Source organism: Moschus berezovskii, chromosome 5 (assembly GCF_049115385.1).
Source record: "Moschus berezovskii isolate FMDL1 chromosome 5, NW_MosBer_1.0, whole genome shotgun sequence".
Taxonomy (NCBI): Eukaryota; Metazoa; Chordata; class Mammalia; order Artiodactyla; family Moschidae; genus Moschus; species Moschus berezovskii.
Window position 1 is genome coordinate 125787144 of NC_142464.1, and position 20386 is coordinate 125807529.

At 57.3% G+C, this 20386-nt stretch overlaps 1 protein-coding gene across 3 annotated transcripts; it reads left to right on the plus strand.

Moving 5' to 3' along the window:
• Positions 1–8: 8 nt before the first annotated feature.
• On the plus strand, positions 9–20280 carry NELFA (negative elongation factor complex member A). 3 transcript variants are annotated; one of them, XM_055434204.2, is made up of 11 exons: positions 9–369; positions 14399–14570; positions 15699–15860; positions 16659–16748; positions 17485–17615; positions 17694–17763; positions 17908–17996; positions 18532–18643; positions 19049–19329; positions 19401–19500; positions 19639–20280. In XM_055434204.2, the coding sequence occupies exons 1-11, from the start codon at positions 160–162 to the stop codon at positions 19821–19823; spliced, it is 1602 nt and encodes a 533-aa protein (XP_055290179.1). In that variant the 5' UTR covers positions 9–159; the 3' UTR covers positions 19824–20280. The 3 variants fall into 3 exon arrangements, with proteins under 3 accessions (XP_055290179.1, XP_055290180.2, XP_088692741.1); XM_055434205.2 differs by having other exon boundaries at positions 19674–20280; XM_088836615.1 differs by lacking the exon at positions 9–369 and adding an exon at positions 1114–10355.
• The last annotated feature ends 106 nt before the right edge of the window (positions 20281–20386 follow it).

Sequence of the window (20386 nt, forward strand, 5' to 3'; positions counted from 1 at the left end):
ACCTCGCGCCGCCACGAAGCTCCTCGCCGAGGCCCCGCCCCGCCGTGACGTCACCGCGGCGCGCCGGCGGGCGCCGCCATGTTGGGGGTCCTCGCCGCGGGCCCGTAGGTGTCCTCATAAGATGCCGGCTCGGCGGCGCTCGGCTTTTTTCCCCCCAAGATGGCGTCCATGCGGGAGAGCGATACGGGCCTGTGGCTGCACAACAAGCTGGGGGCCACGGACGAGCTGTGGGCGCCGCCCAGCATCGCGTCCCTGCTCACGGCCGCGGTCATCGACAACATCCGCCTCTGCTTCCACGGCCTGTCGTCGGCCGTGAAGCTCAAGCTGCTGCTCGGGACGCTGCACCTCCCGCGCCGCGCGGTGGACGAGGTGAGGCGGGCGGCGGGGCGGGCGCGAGACGGCGGCGCTCGCGGCCCCCGCGCGCAGCCGCCCCGGCCGCGGCCGCTCGGCCTCTGGCGTGTCCCCGGTGCGGTCGCCTCGCGCTCGCGGTCGTCGCTTCGTTCTCCTCAGTGGGTCTGCCCTCTCTTGTGCGTTTCTCCTTACCGGTGCATAGTCTCCCTCTTCGCGCAAAATCGGGAGTTTTCCCAAACGTTGAGGCGCTGGCCTCGCCTCCACGCCCTCAGCGCCTCCCGCGCTCCCGTGGCTGGCGGTGGTTCTGCCCCGTCGTGTCCAGCGCGTCTGACGCGTCCACTTCAGCTCGGCCGTGGCCGACTCTTTGCGACCCACGGCCCGCAGCGCGCCAGGCCTCCCTGTCCAGCGCCAGCTCCGGGAGCTCACGCTGACTCCTGTCCGTCGAGTCGGTGACGCCATCCAGCCAGCTCATCCTCTGGGTCCTTCTCCCGCCTTCAACCTCCCAGCATCAGGGTCTTTTCCAAGTGTCAGCTCTTCGCACCAGGTGGCCACAGTATCGGAGCTTCAGCATCTGGCGTGCAGCTGACCGAGCCACACGGCAACCCGCCTGTCCTCACGCTGCTTAAGCAGCAGAAGAAAGCTGCGTCCGCAGCCCCCTTCCCCTCCGCCCGCTCCCGTGGGCGGGGGCCGCTTCTCCGCCCTGCTTGCGACGTGTTGGTTGTATGCGCCTTTTCCAGCCGTCCAGCTGGGTTCTCCCTGGTTTGAGCTGGGCATCACCGTATGGTGTCGTGTATTTTGTGTGAGGGGTGTGGGTGTGTCTGTCTGCTTCCGGTAACACCTTTGACAAGTGCATCCGGCTGGCAGCCCCCGCCGTGGTTTAATTTTCACTGCTGGATAGCATTCCATTCCCTGAGTATGCGTGTGGTTGGGCACCTTTCCCCGTGTTGGTTCAGTGTTCTCTTTTGTGAATTATCTGTCCAAAAGTCGTTTTCCTCATCGTGGTTTTCTTTCATTGTCTTGTGGGAGCTTTTAAAAGTTATAGTTTGTGTATGCATTGCTGCAGCAGGTAGCTGGTAGGGTCTTAGTTCCCATTGTCCTCCAGTGGAATCTTGGAGTCCTAACCACGACCCACAGGGAGTTCCCACTTTGTAGGAGTTTTTTAAAAAAATAAATTTTGAATAGTAATCTTTTTTTCTCACTTATTTATGTTACAAATGTCTTGCAGTTGTGCTTTGACTTAGCTTTCTTCACCGAGTCTTTGGATCCCAGAAGCTCTTAGCTGTAACTAGGCAGGTGTACTCCTCTTAGGATATGCTTGGAAGGGGGGTCGCTCACTGATGTCTGGTTTTGCCTTTCACTTCTGCAAAGCATTTTTCTGGTGCAGAGCGCTCCAGGAACCTGGCCTAGGGTGGGTGGAAGTTTGCACGCCCCCCAACCCATTTATTAACCATACTTGTCCTGAGTTCATGGCCAAACTTTAAGAAAAAGCCATTTTGGGCTTAGGCCATTTTGCCATCTAAGCCTGGCCACAAAGTTTGCCCGTGAGCAGGTCTCAGTAATTAATGATGTTGAGGGAAGTGAGACAAGGCAGGAGCGAAGGGAAGACAGTCAAGAGACTGTTGTTCTCCAGTCATTCAGTAGTGTCCGACTCTTTGCGACCCCACGGACTGCAGCACGCCAGGCTTCCCTGTCCCTCACTACCTCCCAGAGCTTGCTCAAAGTCATGACCATGGAGTCTGTAATGCCATCCAACCATCTCATTCTCTGTCGTCCCCTTGTCCTCCCACCTTCAATCCTTCCCAGCATCAGGGTCTTTTCCAATGAGTCAGTTCTTCATGTCAGGTGGCCAAAGTATTGGAGCTTCAGCTTCAGCATCAGTCCTTCCAATGAATGTTCAGGACTGATTTCCTTTAGGATGGACTGGTTGGATCTCCTTGCAGTCCAAGGGACTCTCCAGACTCTTCTCCAGCACCACCGTTCAAAAGCATCAATTCTTTGTTACTCAGCCTTCTTTATGGTCCAACTCTCACATCCATACTGACCAGTGGAAAAACCGTAGCCTTGACTGTATGGACCTCTGTCAGCAAAGTGATGTCTCTGCCGCCAAGACAATGTGGTCGCCATGAAGCAGAGACCTAGTTCTCCCTCAGGGGATGTGCATAACTGTCTGACACCTGTCTTTGAGTTCTGCGAGAACGAAGACCCCCAGCCCAGGCAGAGGATGGGGTGATGACCCTGAGCCCTGGCACTCGGTCAGCTGCAGGTTGGACCCGCAACCACCGAAAGCCCTGTCGTGGATGTGCAGGCCGCCTCGCTTAGGGCAGCTCTCTCCGTACTCGCTGCGAGTAATACAGCCCCCCCTCCCACCGTTCAGCCTGGTTGCGTCTTTTGGCTCAGTGCCAACCAAGAGGTGAATCCAGCTTTGCTAGCAGTCGTGGTGGGGTAACCACGAGTGAGTGTGGAGTTTATCAGCGTTTTAATGCCCGCTGACATGTCGGCTGCCACATTTACAAAGTAGCGCTGACTGCTGACCGACCTAGCTTCCCTGAGGCAACCCTCACTTGGCCGTTTTACGTGCAGGACCGTGTCATCCTGATGGGCTCCCGGGTGGTGCAGTGGTGAAGAATCCGCCTAGACACTAGAGGTGTGGGTTCGATCCCTGGGTCGGGAAGATCCCCTGGAGAAGGAAATGGCACCGCACTCCAGTGTTCTTGCCTGGTGGGCTGCAGTCCACGGGGTCACAAAGAATCGGACATGCCTGAGCGCACATGCAGTGCACCGCTTGTTGTCCTGATATTTTGTGTAGGAATTTTGTGTTCAGGGGTGAGGTTAACCTCTGGTTTTACTTCCGTAGACTGTCTTGGTTAGATACTGGTACTGAATTTCTTTATAAATGCGGTGGTATTGCAGCTTCTGTTTTCCTCTCTTTGGGAAATTTTGTTTAATAGTGGAATTATTTCTTCTTAAATGTTTGGTAGAACTTAGTAATAAGCCAGCTAGGGGACTGGATTTTCCCTGTGGGAAGATATTTGAGTGTTGATGTTTGGTTTTATGATCTTCTTAAGTTTTCTGGATACTGTGTATTTTCTAGTGGTTTGGCAGTTTGTATTAAAGCTGCAGCTGTACCAGCATAAAGTAGATGATGGCTGCCTTTTATCTGTTTAGTGTTAGAAGCGCGTGTGCTGTTGTTTGCTTCCCCTGGTTTTCCCCTGATTCATCTCATCGGATGCTTGTCAGCCTCGTAAGACTTTTCCAAGTGTCACCTTTTGACTTTGTTCATTGTTCTGTTATCTGTTCATTTTCTGTTCGCTGATCTTTGATATTTATTTTTAAGATTTATTTACTTATGCATTTTATCTTTGGCTGTGGTGGGTCTTGTTGCTGCACTCGGGCTTTTTCTGGCTGCGTGGAAAGGAGGCTCCTCTCCAGTGTGACGCGTGGGCGCTCACTGCAGGGGCTTCTCTGGTGTGGCCCACGGGCTCAGCCACCCCTCAGCGCGAGGGGTCTTCCGGGACCAGGAACCACGCCGGTGTCCACTGCCTCTCAAGGTGGGTTCTTAACCGCTAGACCCCGGAGGAGCCCACGGTCACTAATTCTTGTACTTTGATTATTTTCTTCCTTTATTTGGTGTTTATGTTGTTGTTCCTTTTCTGATCTCTTAATGTAGATATTGATCTCGTTTTCTAGCCATCTCCCTTTTCTAGAATATTCGTGTTAAGTCGGGTTTCTCTCTCTTACGTCTTTAGCCGCGTCCTACAGATGTTGATGGTGTTACCATTTCCAAGGCACACCATTTTCTAATTTCTGTGATGATTTCCTCACTGGCCTCTCTGTAATTTAAAACGTTCTTTAATTTTTGTGCATTAGAGGGAGAAAGGCTTTACTTATGTTTTTACCAGTGATTTCTAGCTGGGATGAGTGCTCGTCAGAGAATATAGTCTGTATTGTTTCAGTCATCTGGAATGTAACATTTGCTTAATGACAAATATATGGTCACTTTGGATAAGCACGGCGAGGAGTTTGAGAAGCGCTGTTTTCGTCTAGTTTTGCGACCCACCGCCCAGTGTGCGTTCAGTGGGTTTGTTCAGTTGTCTGGATCAGTTAATGAGGGGTCTGCTTGTCTCTGTTATGGCTGCCTTTGTCTAGTTTTACACTTTTACCAGCTTTGCTTTCTGCATCCTGAAGCTCTGTTATCAGGTGTGTACGAGTGTAGAATTGTAGCTGTTGCCTTGTGAACTGAACCACAGAGCTTTACGGAAAGGTCTCGTTGTTTTGGTCCAGCATTGATATAAGTATACCAGCTTTCTTTGGTTGATTCTGCTATAGTTTATTCTTGGATTTTGCCTATCATTACAAGAAATTATAATGAAAAATTTTCTTAGCTAGATTGAAAGAACTAGGCCTTTCTGGATAATTTACTTTTCTGAAAGGCATTTTTATTTATACATTTAGTGTTAAACTTTTAATCTCAAAACATCCTAATTTACTTAACTATCTTAGTTACTTATGTGAGGGTGTGATACCTTAGGGGATAGGTTTCTGCGTTTTTTAATGTAGGACCATAGATAAAGGGACACCGGATAGCTGGGCTGTGTGTGCTCCAACCTCATGGCAGAAGGGAGGAGGCACTGAAGAGCCTCCTGATGAAGGTGGAAGAGGAGAGTGAAGAAGCCGCCTTAAAGCTCAGCATTCAGAAAGCTAAGATCACGGCATCTGATCCCATCAGTTCATGACAGATAGATGGGGAAACATTGAAAACAGTGACAGGTTTTACTTTCTTGGGCTCCAGAATCACTGTGGACTATGATTACAGTCATGAAATTAAAAGACACTTGCTCCTTGGAAGGAAAGCTATGACAAACCTAGACAACGTATTAAAAAGAAAAGACATCACTTTACTAACAAAGGTCCGTCTGGTCAAGGCTATGGTTTTTCCAGTGGTCATGTACGGATGTGAGAGTTGGATTATAAAGAAGGCTGAGCACCAAAGAATTGATGCTTTTGAACTGTGGTGCTGGAGAAGACTCTTGAGAGTCCCTTGGACTGCAAGGAGATCCAACCAGTCCATCCTAAAGGAGATCAGTCCTGAATATTCACTGGAAAGATTGAAGCTGAAGCTCCACCACTTAGCCAGCTGATGTGAAGAGCCGACTCTGGAAAAGGCTGGTACCAGGAAAGACTGAAGACGAAAGGAGGAAGGGGCGGCAGAGACGAGGCGGCGCAGCAGCGTCACCGACCCGGGGGCCGCAGGTCTGAGCGAGCTCCGGACACGGTGAGGGACGGGGGCCTGCCGTGCTGCAGCCCTTCAGTTTGCCAAGAGCCAGGCGCAGCTGAGCCACTGAACAGCAACAACACGTGTTCCACATGGGTTAGGGTTCTCCAGAGAAACAGAACCCACAGGATGCCTGTGTGTACCTTATGTATACGTTGTGCTTCTGCTCAGTCGTGTCTGACTCCCTGCGACCCCACAGACTGTAGCCCGCCAGGCTCCTCTGTGTGCGGGATTCTCCAGCAAGAACCCTGGAGTGGGCTGCCGTGCCCTCCTCCAGAGGGTCTTCCGACCCAGAGACTGAAGCCTGCGTCTGCTGCATTGCAGGCAGATTCTTTGCCATGGAAGCATCAGGGAAGCCTTGTGTGCACCTATACATGCCGTATCAAGGGGGCGACAGACAGAGGTCCTGGCTTTATTAACAGGCATTGGTTCACGGCCGCCTCCTGAAAAGGCCCAGGAGCTGCAGCCGGCAAGTGTGAGGCCAGTCTGAAAAACCAGTGGGCCAGAGAAGGGCCAGTGTCTCAGCAAGGCCCCAGGACTGGCAAAGATCAGTCTCAGTAGTCAGGCTGAAGGAGTTCCATCTTACTAGCCTGTCTGTTCTGTTCAGGTCTTCAGCTGATTGAATGAGGGGCAGTCACGTTGGGGAGGGCGGGCCGCCTCACTCCCTGCAATTCCGGGGTTGATCTGATGTAGGTGCACCCTCAGACACATCCAGAACAGCTTTGGACCCCTTGGCCCAGGCGTGTGAGCGTAAACATTATACGCTGCATCTGCTCCAGCTTGTGTTTCTTAATGAAATCTTCAAACCAGTCCACGTGTTTTGTGATGTATCTGTTTCTCTTTAAAGGAGAAAAGGTAGTTTGATAACCCAGTATTTTAAGTTTATTCATTGAGGGGGGTACAGAAGTGATTTAAGGCCCCTTCCTCTAAGAATTTTTGAAATTGGTTCAGGAAGTCAGAATGACGTCAGGAGGCAGTGTCCATAGGTGTCTGGCTACCTGCCAAGTGTCAAAAAGCATAAATACTGACTTCATCATGTTTTAGCTGTATTTGAAAGGGCTTTGAGGAAACGAGACGCTGCTGCTAATAAAACTAGGGATGGCTCTTGTCTGAGACCTTATCACTGCCGCCATAGAACATCTGAGGGAGAGCTTTAGGGATGACTGAGATAACGCTTTAAATCGTAAAGTTATCCCGCTTGCCAAACATCTGTGGGATCCCTGTAATCCTGACAGGGTCAGCTGTGGTTCGTCACCTGGGAAACCAGGCCAGCCGCCCAGGGAAGGAGAGACTGTTCTGCCCACATGCGCACCACTGCTGACTGCGGCCAGGGCGTGTTTTGGTGAAGACGTTTTGTAAAAGGGATCCTCCAGAGTCCATTGGGCTTCCTGAAATTGCACTTGTCTTTCCCCCGAAGATCGGGAACAGCTGTCGCTCCAGACCTGGCCCGTCGCCCGGGTCCTGTCCTTGCTCTGAGGCTGCAGTCAGCTGTGAGGCTCCCTCTGTCCTCTGCAGCCGCTTCGGTGTTTTCTGACGGCTGCTTCCTCTCTTGGGATCTGGGCAGCCTCTGAGTTACCCGTCTTTTCCTTCTCCTATTGCTAAGCTGATTTACTGCCAAAAATGAGTCCAGATTTTTTTAACTTTTCTTTCCGATTTCCCTCCGTGTTCTCCTCAGTTTCACTTCTGTCACCCCCTTTCCCTCGCCCGCTTCCCCCACAGGCAGCAGCTTTCCCTCTTCTTCTTGTGCAGACATTTTAAAAATTGATCCTGCAAAGTCTGTTGGGCGTCCTGAAATTATGTCTTTCAACATGTGTATTGTTTTTAGGGACTTTTTTCCCACTCTAAGTGCAATTGACATAAACATAGTTTTTGATCTGGCTTTCACTCGGCAGCAGCATTTCAGACCCACGTGTGTGTGATGTGTGTGAGCAGCCCATAACTTCCTGCTGACGGGTGTCCTCCTGAGGGGACACGTTTCCCTGTGTGGACTGCGGCTGACTCTCTAGAGGCAGCCCCTGGGGCGGCTGGCCGGGTTCCGTGGTGGAAACCGCCAGACTGCTCTGTCAGGCATGTCACATTCATTTCACCATCCCGCTTGGAGCGTGAAGGCTGTGAGTAAATTTCAGATTCAGTTTCTATCGTCCCTAGCGATGTTGAGCATGGCTGGTAGAGTGTTCACACTGAAGGGAGGTGGCATATATTTTTAATTGATTTAAATTATATTGTCTTCTATTGCTCAATCAGCTTTTTTGCACAAAACCTATTTTTAACGTTCATCCACGTTGCTGTTCATCTAACCCAGGGGTTGACAAACTGAAGCCTGTGACTTGTTTTCTGTGCAATCTTTGAACAGAGACTGTTTTGAACCTTATTTAAGGGTTGGTTAAAAAAGACGGCAGAGCCTGGGTGGCCCCAAGACCTCACGCAGTCCCTGTCCGGCCCTTGGTGGGAAAGCAAGTGACCCCAGCCTGCCCAGCTGGCCCACTGTCGCCACTGTGCGTTGCCCTCCAGCCAAGATGGTGGCAGGCCGCCGACCAGGGCTCCTTAGTTACCATGCAGGCCTGGCTGCAGTCTGCGCCCGACGTGGGGTGAGGTGAGTTTGCCGCAGCAGGGCGAGGTGCTCGCAGTGCCGCCACGCGGCTGTGAACACATGCCTGCTTCTGGAAAGCTGCTGGTGGGAGGCGCTGCTGTGTGTTGTTTGCTGGCCTCTGGTCCGTCTGGGGCCTCTGGCCGCGTGTGCTGCCTTCTCGGCTGTCTCCTTTGTTCGTTGCCCCTTAGTAACACCTGCCCGTATCCTGCCTGCCTGTGTTTCTGCCGTCCTGTTGTGGATCTGCAGGGGCTCTTTGTGCATTTCGATGTTAAACGCTGCTGGGTTTGAACATTAGAGGTCTGCCATCTTGCTGCCGCCTGCCAACTTTTCTGTTTGCTCGTCACTGAGGTGCCCGGTGATGCATGTAGGGCTTGTGGTTTGCGCTTTTGAAGCCGTTCGAGAAGTTAGGTGTGCTACTTTCGTTTCTCTCCACGCTGCGTCCGCAGTCCCGCCAGACGTCCCAGTGCGTCCGTCTGGGCCACGGGCCCCACCATGTGCCTGCGTGAAGCCGGCCCCTCTTTTCTCCTGGGTCTGTGGTGCAGCGTGGGTCTGTGCGTTCAGGGAACTCGGTGCCTGCGGGCCGGAACTGGAAGCCCCTCCCTCAGCCCTCCTCCGTCTCCTGGCCGTAGCAGCAGTCAGGCCTGGTCAGTGGGAGAGCATGGCTGGCGGCAGGCCTCCCACTGTGACGGTTTCATCTGAAGGCCTGGGCTGCCGGAACAGGACGCCTTACGCTTGCTGATTTGCACAGTCACGCCCTGGGTGATGGGGCGCCTCTGTGAGCCGTCCCTCTGGGCTGGCTGCTCGGTTTCCTGGAGGGCCATCCTCGCACGGCATGCCCGCCCGTGTGGCCATGAGCGGGGCTCTGTTGAAAGGACGCTGCGCCGCTCAGGACAGCCCGGCCCGCTCGCCACATATCCAGAGGCCTGGGGAGTCAGCGTCGCGCGTGCAGTTTGTAACTGGACTTTTGGGTCTTTAACCCCCTTCTTTTCTTTCCTCCCTTACTGCCCAGCTGCCTCCTGTGGCCGCGCTGCGCTGCTGGGGTTGCCCTCGGACCAGCTGCGGTGTCACAGCTCTGAGCTCTGACCTCTGGGCCGGGGGAGGCCCCACGGTGCCTGGCTCCCCCACGGAGGCCACGCACGGCCCTCCCTCCGCGTGTGTGTCTGTCTGTCCAGGTGGCCCTTTCACAAGGATGCTGGCCGTGCCGGATCGCAGCCCTCTCCAGTGAGCGTGCTGTAGCGTGGCCTCCATCACGGCCCCGTCTGCGAGTGAGGTCGGATTCTAAGGTCCTGTCAGGACTCCAGTAAAGTTTTTTGAGGTGCGGTCAGCCTGCAGCAGTAGCTTCTGTGGACACGGGTGACGTCTCTGTGTGTTCTGTGCTTGCCCAGGGCTGCCTCTGAGGCCCGGGTGCCCTGTCCTGCTGTATGCCGAGTGCCCCAGGGCCTGAGGAAGGGGCTCGGCGCCTGCGGGGCGGCTGAGCTGCGGAGACGCCTTAGCAGTGGGGCTGTCTTGTGGTGTCTCGGCCCCCGCTCTGCCCTGCTCAGGACCTTCTCTTATCGCTTGGTCCCCTGTCCGTCCGCCTGGTAGGCGCGCAGTTGTTCTCTGTTGTCTGCCGCTGTGACTCTCTCAGGTGTGTAGGGTAACTAGAGGGTGCATCTTTTTTGTTGGAGTTTTTATTTTTGTTGAAATACAGCTGATGTACAGCGTTGGTATCGGTGTCAGGAGTGGCCTGGGTATTCACACACAGCGCGGCTTCTTTTCTAGACTCTTTTCCCTTGTTCGGTATTAACAGAGTATTGAGTAGTCTCCTGTGTTACACGGTGGATTCTTGTTGCTCATCTATTTTGTATAATCCCAGCCTCCTCATGTCTCCCGCCCCCTTTGCTGAGCCTGAGTTTGTTTTCTGTGTCTCTGTTTCGTGTAGTTGCCTTGTGTGATTTTTCAGACCCCTCATACAGGTGGCCTCATGCCTCTCTCTCTCCCTGCCTGCAGTCCTCAGGTCGCCTAGTGTGACACAGGTTCGCCCGTGCTGTTGCAGACGGCGCGGTCTCTACTCCACTGTGTGCATGCACCACATCGTCTTCACCCGCTCCTCTGGATGGACACTGAGGCGGCTTCCACGCCCACGCTGCTGGGAGCATGAAGGTGCGTGTATTCCAGTTTTCTCTGGATACACGCCCAGGAGTGGGGTTGCAGGCTCGTACGGTAGCTCTGTGTTTAGTTTTTTAAGGACCCTCCACACTGTTCTCCATAGTGGCTGTACCAGTGTACATTCCCACCAACAGTGTGGGAGGGCTCCCTTTTCTCCACACCCTCTCCAGCACTTAACTGTTCACAGACTTTTTGATGATGGCCATTCTGACCCGTGTGAGGTGATACCTCGGTGTAGTTTTGATTTGCATTTCTCAAATACTTAGCAGTGTTGAGCATTTTTTCACGCGTCTTTGGCCATCCATAGGGAGGCCTGGCGTGCTGCAGTCCATGGGGCCACAAAGAGTTGGACAGGACTGAGCAACTGGACTGAACTGGTGTCTTTGGAGAAACGTCTGCTTTGATCTCTCTTCTGCCAGTTCTTTATTTCTCATTGAGCCATATGAGCTGTTCGTACATTTTGGAGACTAACCCCGAGCTGGTTCATCATTGTCAAATATTTTCTCCCATTTTGCGGGTTGTCTCGTTCCCTTTGCTGAGTAAGAACTTCTAACTGGGTCCCATTGGTTTAGTTTGTTTTTGTTTCCATCCATCTTTGGGAGATGAATCCAAAAATATATTGCTGTGATTTATGTCAAAGAGTGTTCTGCCTCTCGGAATTTTCTAGTGTCCAGTCTTACCTTTAGTTCTTTAATCCAGAGGATAAGTTCTTAGAAACGCTAGTTGGGCAGGCAAGAAGCATGTTTGTCATAAACTGATGAGCGTCACTGAAATGAAGTTGGTAGCGGGGATTCCCTGGTGGTCCACTGAGAAGGAGCCACTCTTTCCCTGCTGAGGGCGTGGGGTCCAGCCTCGGTTCTGACCCGTGTGTGGCCCCCTGCTTCCTGGGAAGTACTCTGGTTCCTGCCTGACGGGACCCCACCTGCTAAGGCCCCCGTTGAGCGCGGAGCTGCTGCTTGCGCCGTCCTGCGGGGGTGGCCAGGCCAGCTCCGGCCGTGGCCCTCGGGGGTGGATGCGGGCCTGTGCCGCCAGCCCTTCACCGTCCTGCCTGTCCTCCCAGGGGCCCGCAACGGCCCCCCACCCCGCCCTCCCTCACGGGGGAGCTGTCTCCTGCATTTATTTTACACTTCTTTTATGTTGAATGAGGGTGAGTATCCTTTGCATTTTTAAGAGTTTTAAATCATTTTTCTAATGTTAAACTTCAAACAATTGACGTGCAGAATCAGTCTCCTTGTTTGTTCTTTGTGTATAGCAGAGACATCTATACACTATGATGTGTGTCTGTGTTTAATTGCCTGTGATAGGGCTTACAAACTTTTTTCCTCCCCACCCAGTGTGACGGTTCTCTTGATTTCATTTATGGGATTTGGATTTTTTTGTGTAGTGTTTCACAGAAAAAATACTCAAGTGGTAAACTTCAAGCTCTTGCCTTTTATGGCTCCTCAGTTTAGAATCGTGACTCCAAAGGACTTGTTCTCACCAGTCACACAAGAGAAAGACTTCTGCGGTCCTTCCAGGGCCTGTATGTCTCATTTCTCGGATGGCGCTCCGATCCACCGCAAGCTCATGGGGAGTGCAGCGGGAGGCAGAGGGCGTGTTTCGCCGCGTGGCATTGACAGCTGTAGCATCCGGCAGAATTGCTCTTTCTCATGTTACCATCTTTCACAGCTTCTTTCTTTTATTGCTTTTCTCATAGGAAGTTAGAATCAGATTGTAGTTTTGTGAAGGAAATATTTCTGCAGCTTGAGTGGGGCTCCCCGGGTTGCTGCAGGACAGCACCCACCTTACGGTCCTGGGGGCACCACGCACTTCATCTCTGTCGTCCATTCAAGCGTGGGGGGGCTCCTGGTCACTGGAAGGCTTTCTTAGAGATCGCACGTGGCCTTAAGCCTGTTTCCTGGTGTGGTCTTTTTATTGCTTTTGTTGTCTCCTGCTGTCTCGCTGTGTCTAAACTCACTTCTCTGCTTTATCTCCTCATTTTGTAGAGTTTGAAAACTTCTTGGCACTGTAAGAGGGCAGAGACGCTGTACGCCCGGTGGAGGCGCGTCTCGGGGACACTGGTGTTTTCTGCCCTTTGCTCTTTCCATGTGACCCTGGCTGCTCCTCTGCTGGTTCCTCCCTGGCTGTGACTCCGCTGGACTGAAGCAGGCGCTTCCGGGCGCAGCTCTTCCAGGAGCTCGGGGTCGGGGGAGAGCGGGGGTGCTGAGGACCATCCCTGCTCCTTCCGGCTTCCTCTCCAGAGAGCCCAGCTCTGTCACCCAGAACTGACACCTGGGCACACGACGCCCAGTCAGGGCAGGGACACGCCACCTCCAGGCAGGAGCCCAGGTGTGCTGCCAGCTTTGGGGACGGCTGCAGGCTTTGGCTCAGCTGCGGCCCCCTGTTCTTTGCTCATACAGTTTTTCAGACAGATACTCAGGTCAGATTCACTCTTGAAGTGCATAGACCAGTGGTTTGGGGACCTCACAACACTGTCTGAGACCAGAACATTTGTATCGCCTGGAGGAGGCGACCCCGAGCTCCCGGCAGTCTGTCCCTGTCCCACCTCCAGCCCTGGGGCCGCTGTCCGCTCCCGCGCCTGCTGGTAGCCTGTCCCGGTGTGTGGCCCGCGCAGAACGTGCGGCGCGCGCTCGGGTCTGGCTGCTTTCGCAGAGCTGTCACGGTTCACCCGTGTTGCCAGACCAGTGTTCCCTTGTGTGGATGAAGCTTCCGTCAGATGATGGCCTTGGCAGGGTGCTGCTCTGGGGTGTTATCAACATAGCCATTCGCCTCTGGGTCTGGGAGGACGGGCGTCTCCAGCCTTTGGGTCTGCGCCCGGGGCGGAGTTGCTGCCCCCGTGTTACTCGTGTCTCTTTTTCTTTACTTTTGGTGTGCCTTGCGGCCTGTGGGATCTTGGTTCCCTGGGCAGGGGCTGAACCCGGCCGTCCACACTGAGAGCGTGGAATCCTCGGGGAGGCCCCCAGGGAGCTCTGTGTTGGTCTTCCTGAGGAGCGGCCAGTGGGTCTCCTAACGCTGCGCCGTGTGCCCGGCCCAGCGCCCCGACCGCCCCCTTTCTGATCCGTCTGCCTGCCTGGGTTTCGCGGTCCTGACGGTGCCCAGGGCCCAGCCTGCCTGTGGGGCCCCTGGTGAGCCGGGGTGTGAGTCGGGCTGTTCTTGTTCTGCGTTTTATATAAATTTATTTGTCGCGGACACGTTCTTACTGTGTGACTCATTCTAGTGACAGATAAAACTGGTTTTTGTTTCATACCTTTTGTTTTTAACGGAGGAATGAGTGAAGCTCAGCTAAATCAAAGGGGGAGGTAGTAGACGCCATAACAGCCCTCCCCCCAAGCGTTACATTTTTTAAAGAAGAACGTCTCCCAGTTAGTCACACGTCGAGAGAACACGCTTCCAGGTATTTCAGGGTGTAGCCCTCAGAGCTGGGCCGGCTGACCTCAAGCATGCACACAGCCAGCGGGAGGGACCCAGCGTCGTGCACCAAGGCCAGGCCTCATGCTCTGAGCCCCGGACGCCGGCGGGGGCCAGGCGTGCTGGACAGGGGCTGGGCCCAGGTAGGAGGGCTCCCTGTTCTAGAGGGCTGTGCGGGGGGGTTCGGCCTGCAGGGTGGGACCCGGGGGCCGGGTGAGTCCGACCCCTTCTGGGCCCCAAGCCGCAGGGAGCGGGGACACTCGGCCACTGGTGGCCTGGGGAGGTGGCTGGGGCCTCAGCAGACGTGGCTGCAGCCCAGGCCCAGGCCCCTGTCACCAGGGCCTCGGGAGGGCAACCTCCCTGGGCGCCGCTCCGTCCCACAAGCCCAGATGCGGCCTTGGCCGGGCCTCCCAGCAGCCCCTGCCCGCTCCCTGCCTGCCAGGACCGCCCTCCGCCAGCTCCCACACCCGCCATCCCGTCTGCAGGCTCCTGTTCTGTCTGCCGCATGCTGGGAGGCCCCCTCGAGGCTGGCCCCTTGGCACCCCCTGGAGCCCCGCAGGCCTGACGTGGGCCCCCTTGTGAGAAGGGAGTGCGGGGCGGGCCGGACGCACGCCTGTGCTCTCTGGCAGATGAAGGGCGCTCTCACGGAGATCATCCAGCTTGCCACTCTGGACTCGGACCCCTGGGTGCTCATGGTGGCCGACATCCTCAAGTGCTTTCCCGACACCGGGGCCCTGAACCTGGACCTGGAGGAGCAGAACCCCAACGTCCAAGACATCTTAGGGGAGCTCAGAGAGAAGGGTAGGTCGGGCGTGCAGTCTGCGGGGCGGGGGGCCTGAAGTGACCATCATGTCTTCCATCGGGTCCCCCGGCTTGGGCTCCATGGTAGCCTGTCGTCGCCCCGCACACCTTTCCCCTCAGCTCCAGGTGGGCCGGCCCGGCCAGGCAGGCCGTACCCCAGAGCCTGGGTGCTCCTGGATGCGTGCTGAAAATGCCCGCAGTGCGTCTGTCTAGAACACGAACTCCAAACCACTTAGGAACCACTTGCAAATGGTCGGTCAGGAGAACACATAAAGACGGGAAGGCCTGTTCCTCCCCGAACCCCTCTAGTTCTGAGAACTGGCACCGCAGCCCTTGAAAGGCGGGCTTGTTCCCCGGGGCTGCTGCAGGGCCAGCGGCCTGGGCGTCCGGGGTGGTTGCTGGCGCCTGCTCCCAGCCCTGAGGTGGCCGCTCCCGCTCTGCAGCCCTGCGCTTGGTCAGTAGCCGCCCACAGACCCGTGGTTGCCCCAGAGCACCGGAGCGCACACCCAGGTGTCTGTGTCCTGGGGACTAGCTCGTCCAGGGTCCCGGCAGGTCCAGGCCCTCCTGGGTGCGCTCTCAGGGGGGTGGGGCCCGCTCTGCAGCCCTGGGGAGATTCAGAGTGCTTCCTGGGGCCGGGAGCATGGGGCCATCTGCTTTCCACGGGCCTTGCTCTTGAGCTCTCGCACCCAGCTTACATGCAGGCCAGGACACAGGCCTGGGTGCTGTTCCGGGGGCCAGGGGCCAGCGGGACCCAGGAGCAACCCCCAACGGGGTGGGCGTGGGGAGTGGGGGGGAGGGAGACCCGGGACGACCGCGGGTGCCCTCTGCTTGCTCTTGGCGTGCATGGAGCGCCGTCCAGACACAGCCCTGAGGACGCCAGCTGTGCTGGGCTAGGGGCTCCAGCCTTCAAGCGGCTCCTCGCGGATTCCGGTGCTCTAGGGCCCAGGTCGGTGGCCCTGACTGCTGGGTGAGGGTAGGCTTGTGGTCAGCGGATACTTGAGTATCTCTGTTTTGAGTTCAAAGCAGAAGCTCCACGAACATAAATAGGAAACTGCGCCTCCACATTGGCTGTGGAAACGGGGCCTGCGTGCGGAGGTGCACCTCCTGACACGCTGGCTCTCCAAGCAGTGAACGAGTGTGAGGCGTCCGCCATGCTCCCGCTGGAGTGCCAGTACCTGAACAAAAACGCCCTGACCACACTCGCGGGCCCCCTCACCCCCCCGGTGAAGCACTTTCAGCTGAAAAGGAAACCGAAGAGCGCCACGCTGAGGGCCGAGCTGCTGCAGAAGTGTGAGTGCCGGGGCCTCTGTCCGCCCGGGGCTGGGGCCGCCCTGCCCAGCCGGGCCTGGGAGTGGGCCTTGGGAGACTGGCTGCCGGCAAACCATGCTGTTTGTCCCATGTCAGCAGTTTTTATTCTGAGGTTCCCTTCAGGTTTAATGGAACCTAATTATCTTCTAAAGTTTTTTAAAAACTTTAAAAAACTTCCACATAGATTTTTCTCTTTTATTAGAAATTCATTGATTGCTGTGCTAAACTGTATGTTCTAAAAATCTCTTGTAGAAACTTGCGAGTTTTAAGGTGAAAGTATAATCTTTGTTCCCAAAATGGCGTCTGAACAAGCTGAGTCACACGGGTGCTGAGACAGTCTTTCCTGTGACTGCTCTGGAGTTGCATGTGGCCTGAATTTGACTAGAAAGATGTTTGCTCATTTTCTTAAATGTTTCCTTAAGTAGCAGTTATAAAATGTACATAGAAGGTGCTTGCTGGGAAAGAGGCTTTCAGAATATTGATTCCCTTGACCGATAGCAGGCTTCCATTTTAAGTGGTTCTGGTATTGGTGTTGGTAACTGTATAAGGGGCCTGTTTTCAAAGAAGCAGATAAAGCGCTGCCACCGTGGCTCCCCTGGGCAGTGTCTGGGGTCCGCACTGCTCTGCAGTCTTTTGGAGCTGGGGCCTTGCAGCCTCGGCCCCCCCACCCGCTGGTGCTGACGCTCCCCTGCCAGGGAGGAGCCCCCGCTGTCCGCTCCCCTGTGAGCCAACAGTCAGAGATGCCGCCCCGGGAGCACTGACACAGCCCTTGTCTTCCAGCCACAGAGACGGCCCAGCAGCTCAAGAGGAGCGCGGGCGTGCCCTTCCACGCCAAAGGCCGGGGGCTGCTCCGCAAAATGGACACCACGAGTAAGGCCGCCACCCGGGGCGGGGGCAGGGAAGGCGTGGCTGTCTGCAGGTGACAGGGTCCTGCTGTGTGGACTGGGGGCTCTTGGGACCCAGCCTGGAAGGGGATGCTCATCCTCACGATGGGCGTGGTGGGCTGCACCCTCCTGCCCGGGTCTTGCCGCACTGACCTGGGATGGCCCGGCTTCTATGTGCAGAGCTCCGTGGCCCTCGGGGCTGGTGCTGCCCCGGTGCTGTCTGCCTGGCCCCGCCTGGGGCTGGCCATAGGCAGGGGGTCGGAGAGGGCCGTGACCCTGCTGCAGGGGGCCCCGCCCTCACCCTTCCTGGACGCTGCTCCCCCAGGGCCCCGCCCCGCCGCCCCGTCCTCCTCAGGGAGCTGCCGCCCTCTCCTCTCCAGCCTGGGCCGGGCCTGACCTCCACAGGGGCTCGGGGGCTCCCTGCTGCCCGGCAGGCCTGCTGAGGACCCGCGAGCGCTGGTGTCCGCTCACGCGTGCTGGGCCGGGCCCAGTGGTGGGAAAGGGGGCCTGTGGAAGGCACTGTCCCTCGTGGGTCTGGGACCCCACGGCGGGGGGTGGGGCGGGGAGGGCAGTGCTGGTGCAACTGGGATGGCCCTGCCTGGGGTCTGCACGCCCCTCGCGGAGACCTAGGACCCTGGGGGCACGGAGGAGGGTGCGGGGAGTCTCGGGGCAGGGCCCGAGGCGGCTAACGGCCTCCACCCCCCCGCCACCCCCCGCCGCAGCCCCGCTCAAAGGCATCCCGAAGCAGGCGCCCTTCAGGAGCCCCACCGCCCCCAGCGTCTTCAGCCCCGCCGGGAACCGCACGCCAATCCCACCGTCCAGGACGCCCCTGCGGAAGGAGAGGGGAGTGAAGGTGGGCGTAGGCCCCGCGTGGCCTCGGGCCAGCCTGGTTTGCCTTCGCCGAGACTGAGGGGCTTCTGTCTGTCCACAGCTCCTGGATATCTCTGAGTTGGATGTGGTTGGCGCCGGCCGGGAGGCCAAGAGGCGCAGGAGGGCCCTGGGTGCGTACTCGGCCGCCTCCCCAGCCGCCTGTGCCCACGGGCGGCCTCGTCTCCCGAGACCGGCTCGGCTGCCCCTTGAGGCGTCCGTGTGCTTGGGGACCTGTTGCCCTGGCCGGGGGCACTGAGGCCGTGCTCTGCCCACAGACACAGAGGCGGTGGAGAAGCCCGCCAAGGAGGAGACGGTCGTGGAGAATGCCACCCCTGACTACGCAGCCGGCCTGGTGTCCACGCAGGTAGGGCTGCGGGCCCTGGGCAGCGGAGCAGGTGCCCCTGTCCCAGCGTTAGCCGCTGGGGCGTGTCTGCGGGGATATACGCGTATGTATCGGACGTGACACGCAGGAGAGTGGGGGCCTGGGGGGCCCTGGTATGGACACGGGCCCAGGGCAGGGGGCTCCTCGGTGTCCCCTCAGTCCCGCGGGGCAGCCAGGCAGCCTTGCAGGAGGGCGTCCCTGCGCCGAGGCCCCTCTGCTGTGAGGGCCGCACAGGCCGGCGCCGGGCATCACCTTGTCTGCCGGTCTCCTCCGGGGAGCGTTGCAGAACTGTGTTCTCACGGTTTTGAAAGGACTGGGTTTTCTTTTTATCACATGCTTATGGTAAGAAAAGCATCATTGGATTCTTTTCAAAGACGGCTTGTTTCTGGCGGGTCTCTAACCAGACAGGACCGCCCAGCCAGGACCCCAGCCCATGAGGCAGCTCCAGGCTGGGGGTCCGGCCCTGAGGGGTCGGGGCCCAGGGCTCTTTGGGAGGAACATGGCCTCTGTCTTCCAGAAACTCGGGTCTCTGAACAGTGAGCCCGCGCTGCCCTCCACGAGCTACCTGCCGGCAACGCCCAGCGTGGTGCCGGCGTCATCCTACGTCCCCAGCTCCGAGACGCCACCAGGTGAGCAGCCTGCCGCCCTCCCCGGGACCTGCTGCCCGCATGGGCCTCACAACGTAGACCAGGCTGTGCCCTCCGGGGCCGGGCAGGCCGTCACCCCGTGCGGCCCACTTTGGGGGCAGGGGGCCGGGCCCCTAAGGCCTGCCCCGGCGTCTGCCCCGCCCAGCTCAGCTGCTGGCAGGGAGTGCGGCCTCTTGGGCGGCCAGAGGCCCGGGGCTGCCCGTGCCCTCAAAGCCCAGGGGTCCGCGGAGCCTAGACGCCTGTCTGCTGGGCTCAGGGCCCTGTGCTCCCGCCCCGCTTAGGCCATGCCGGGTTCACCCCCAGCTATGGGTGGTGTGGAGCCTCTCATTCGGGGGCTGGACGCAGAGCAGGGGTCTCAGGCTTCAGCAGGCTCTGCTCTGCTCGCAGCCCCATCTTCGCGGGACGCCAGCCTGCAGGCCAGCCGCCCCCCTGAGGAGCCCGGCACACCAAGCCCGGCGCTCCCAGCGCAGTTCAAGCAGCGGGCGCCCCTGTACAATAGTGGGCCCAGCCCCGTGGCACCCCCACCCGCCGCGCCACCCTCACCCCTGACGCCCACCACGCCCCCGGCCGCCGCCCCGGCCGCCCAGACGCCTCCAGTGGCCATGGTGGTCCCCCAGGCCCAGCAGCCTCCCGCCCAGCAGCAACCCAAGAAGAACCTGTCACTCACGGTAGGTGGGGGTGCTGGTGGCACCAGCGGTGGGGTCAGGGGAACCCAATGCCCACACCAGCCTCCCCACAGAGGGAGCAGATGTTTGCGGCGCAGGAGATGTTCAAGACAGCCAACAAGGTCACGCGGCCCGAGAAGGCGCTCATCCTGGGCTTCATGGCGGGCTCCCGAGGTGGGTGTGGGGCCCAGGCCTGTGGGGGCGGGTTGGATGTGGGGCCTGAGTCGGGTTGGGCCCGGGCCTGCGGGGGCGGGATTGGGGCCGGCCCTGTGGCCCCGGATCCCGCCCAGAGGCCCCCGCCCACCCCCACAGAGAACCCGTGTCAAGAGCAGGGCGATGTGATCCAGATCAAGCTGAGCGAGCACACGGAGGACCTGCCCAAGTCAGACGGCCAGGGCAGCACCACCATGCTGGTGGACACGGTCTTCGAGATGAACTACGCCACCGGCCAGTGGACACGCTTCAAGAAGTACAAGCCCATGGCTAACGTGTCCTAGGGCCGCCAGGCGCGTCCCCGCCCACTTATGCTTTCAGTCCGGTTTCTCTGGGGCGTCCTGGACTTGTTTTCTAAATTTTAATATGGGTCCTTTTTGTGTGATTTAAGACACTTTTGGATTCAATATTACATTTTGAATGTTAAACTCAGCCAAAAAAAAGTTGTAACTTCTTAATCTTGGCAACAGCTCCGCCTGTTAGACTTGTACCTTTTCTTAGTTTTTCTTAAATCCTGCTGACCTGGAAGGCAGCACGGGCCCCACCCGCACGGTTGAGGGACCAAAGTGGCGCCCGCGGTAGTTGAGAGCGGGGTGGGGCTGGCCCAGGACCCAGGGTGGACCGCGCTCACATCCACAGGTTTTGTATTTGCCTTTTGTACAGTTGTGAGCATTTAAGACCAGTCCTTGGGTATCTGTTTTCATTGTACAAACTACCTAATTAAAGTTTTCTAAAGAAAAACCACCAGAGCTGTGTTTCCAGCCAGCTCGACCTCTCTGCTCGGCCTGGGGTGGGGGAGGTCACTCTGGACGACAGGGGTGGGGCCCACCGGAGGCCCCAAGTCAGG

Excerpts from the sequence above, each read along its gene's own strand:
- NELFA (XM_055434204.2), top strand. The coding sequence starts at position 160 with ATGGCGTCCATGCGGGAGAGCGATACGGGCCTGTGGCTGCACAACAAG. Across the intron at positions 370-14,398 it reads CGCGCCGCGCGGTGGACGAG|ATGAAGGGCGCTCTCACGGA; the intron begins GTGAGGCGGGCG and ends GCTCTCTGGCAG. Across the intron at positions 18,644-19,048 it reads CAGCTCCGAGACGCCACCAG|CCCCATCTTCGCGGGACGCC; the intron begins GTGAGCAGCCTG and ends CTCTGCTCGCAG.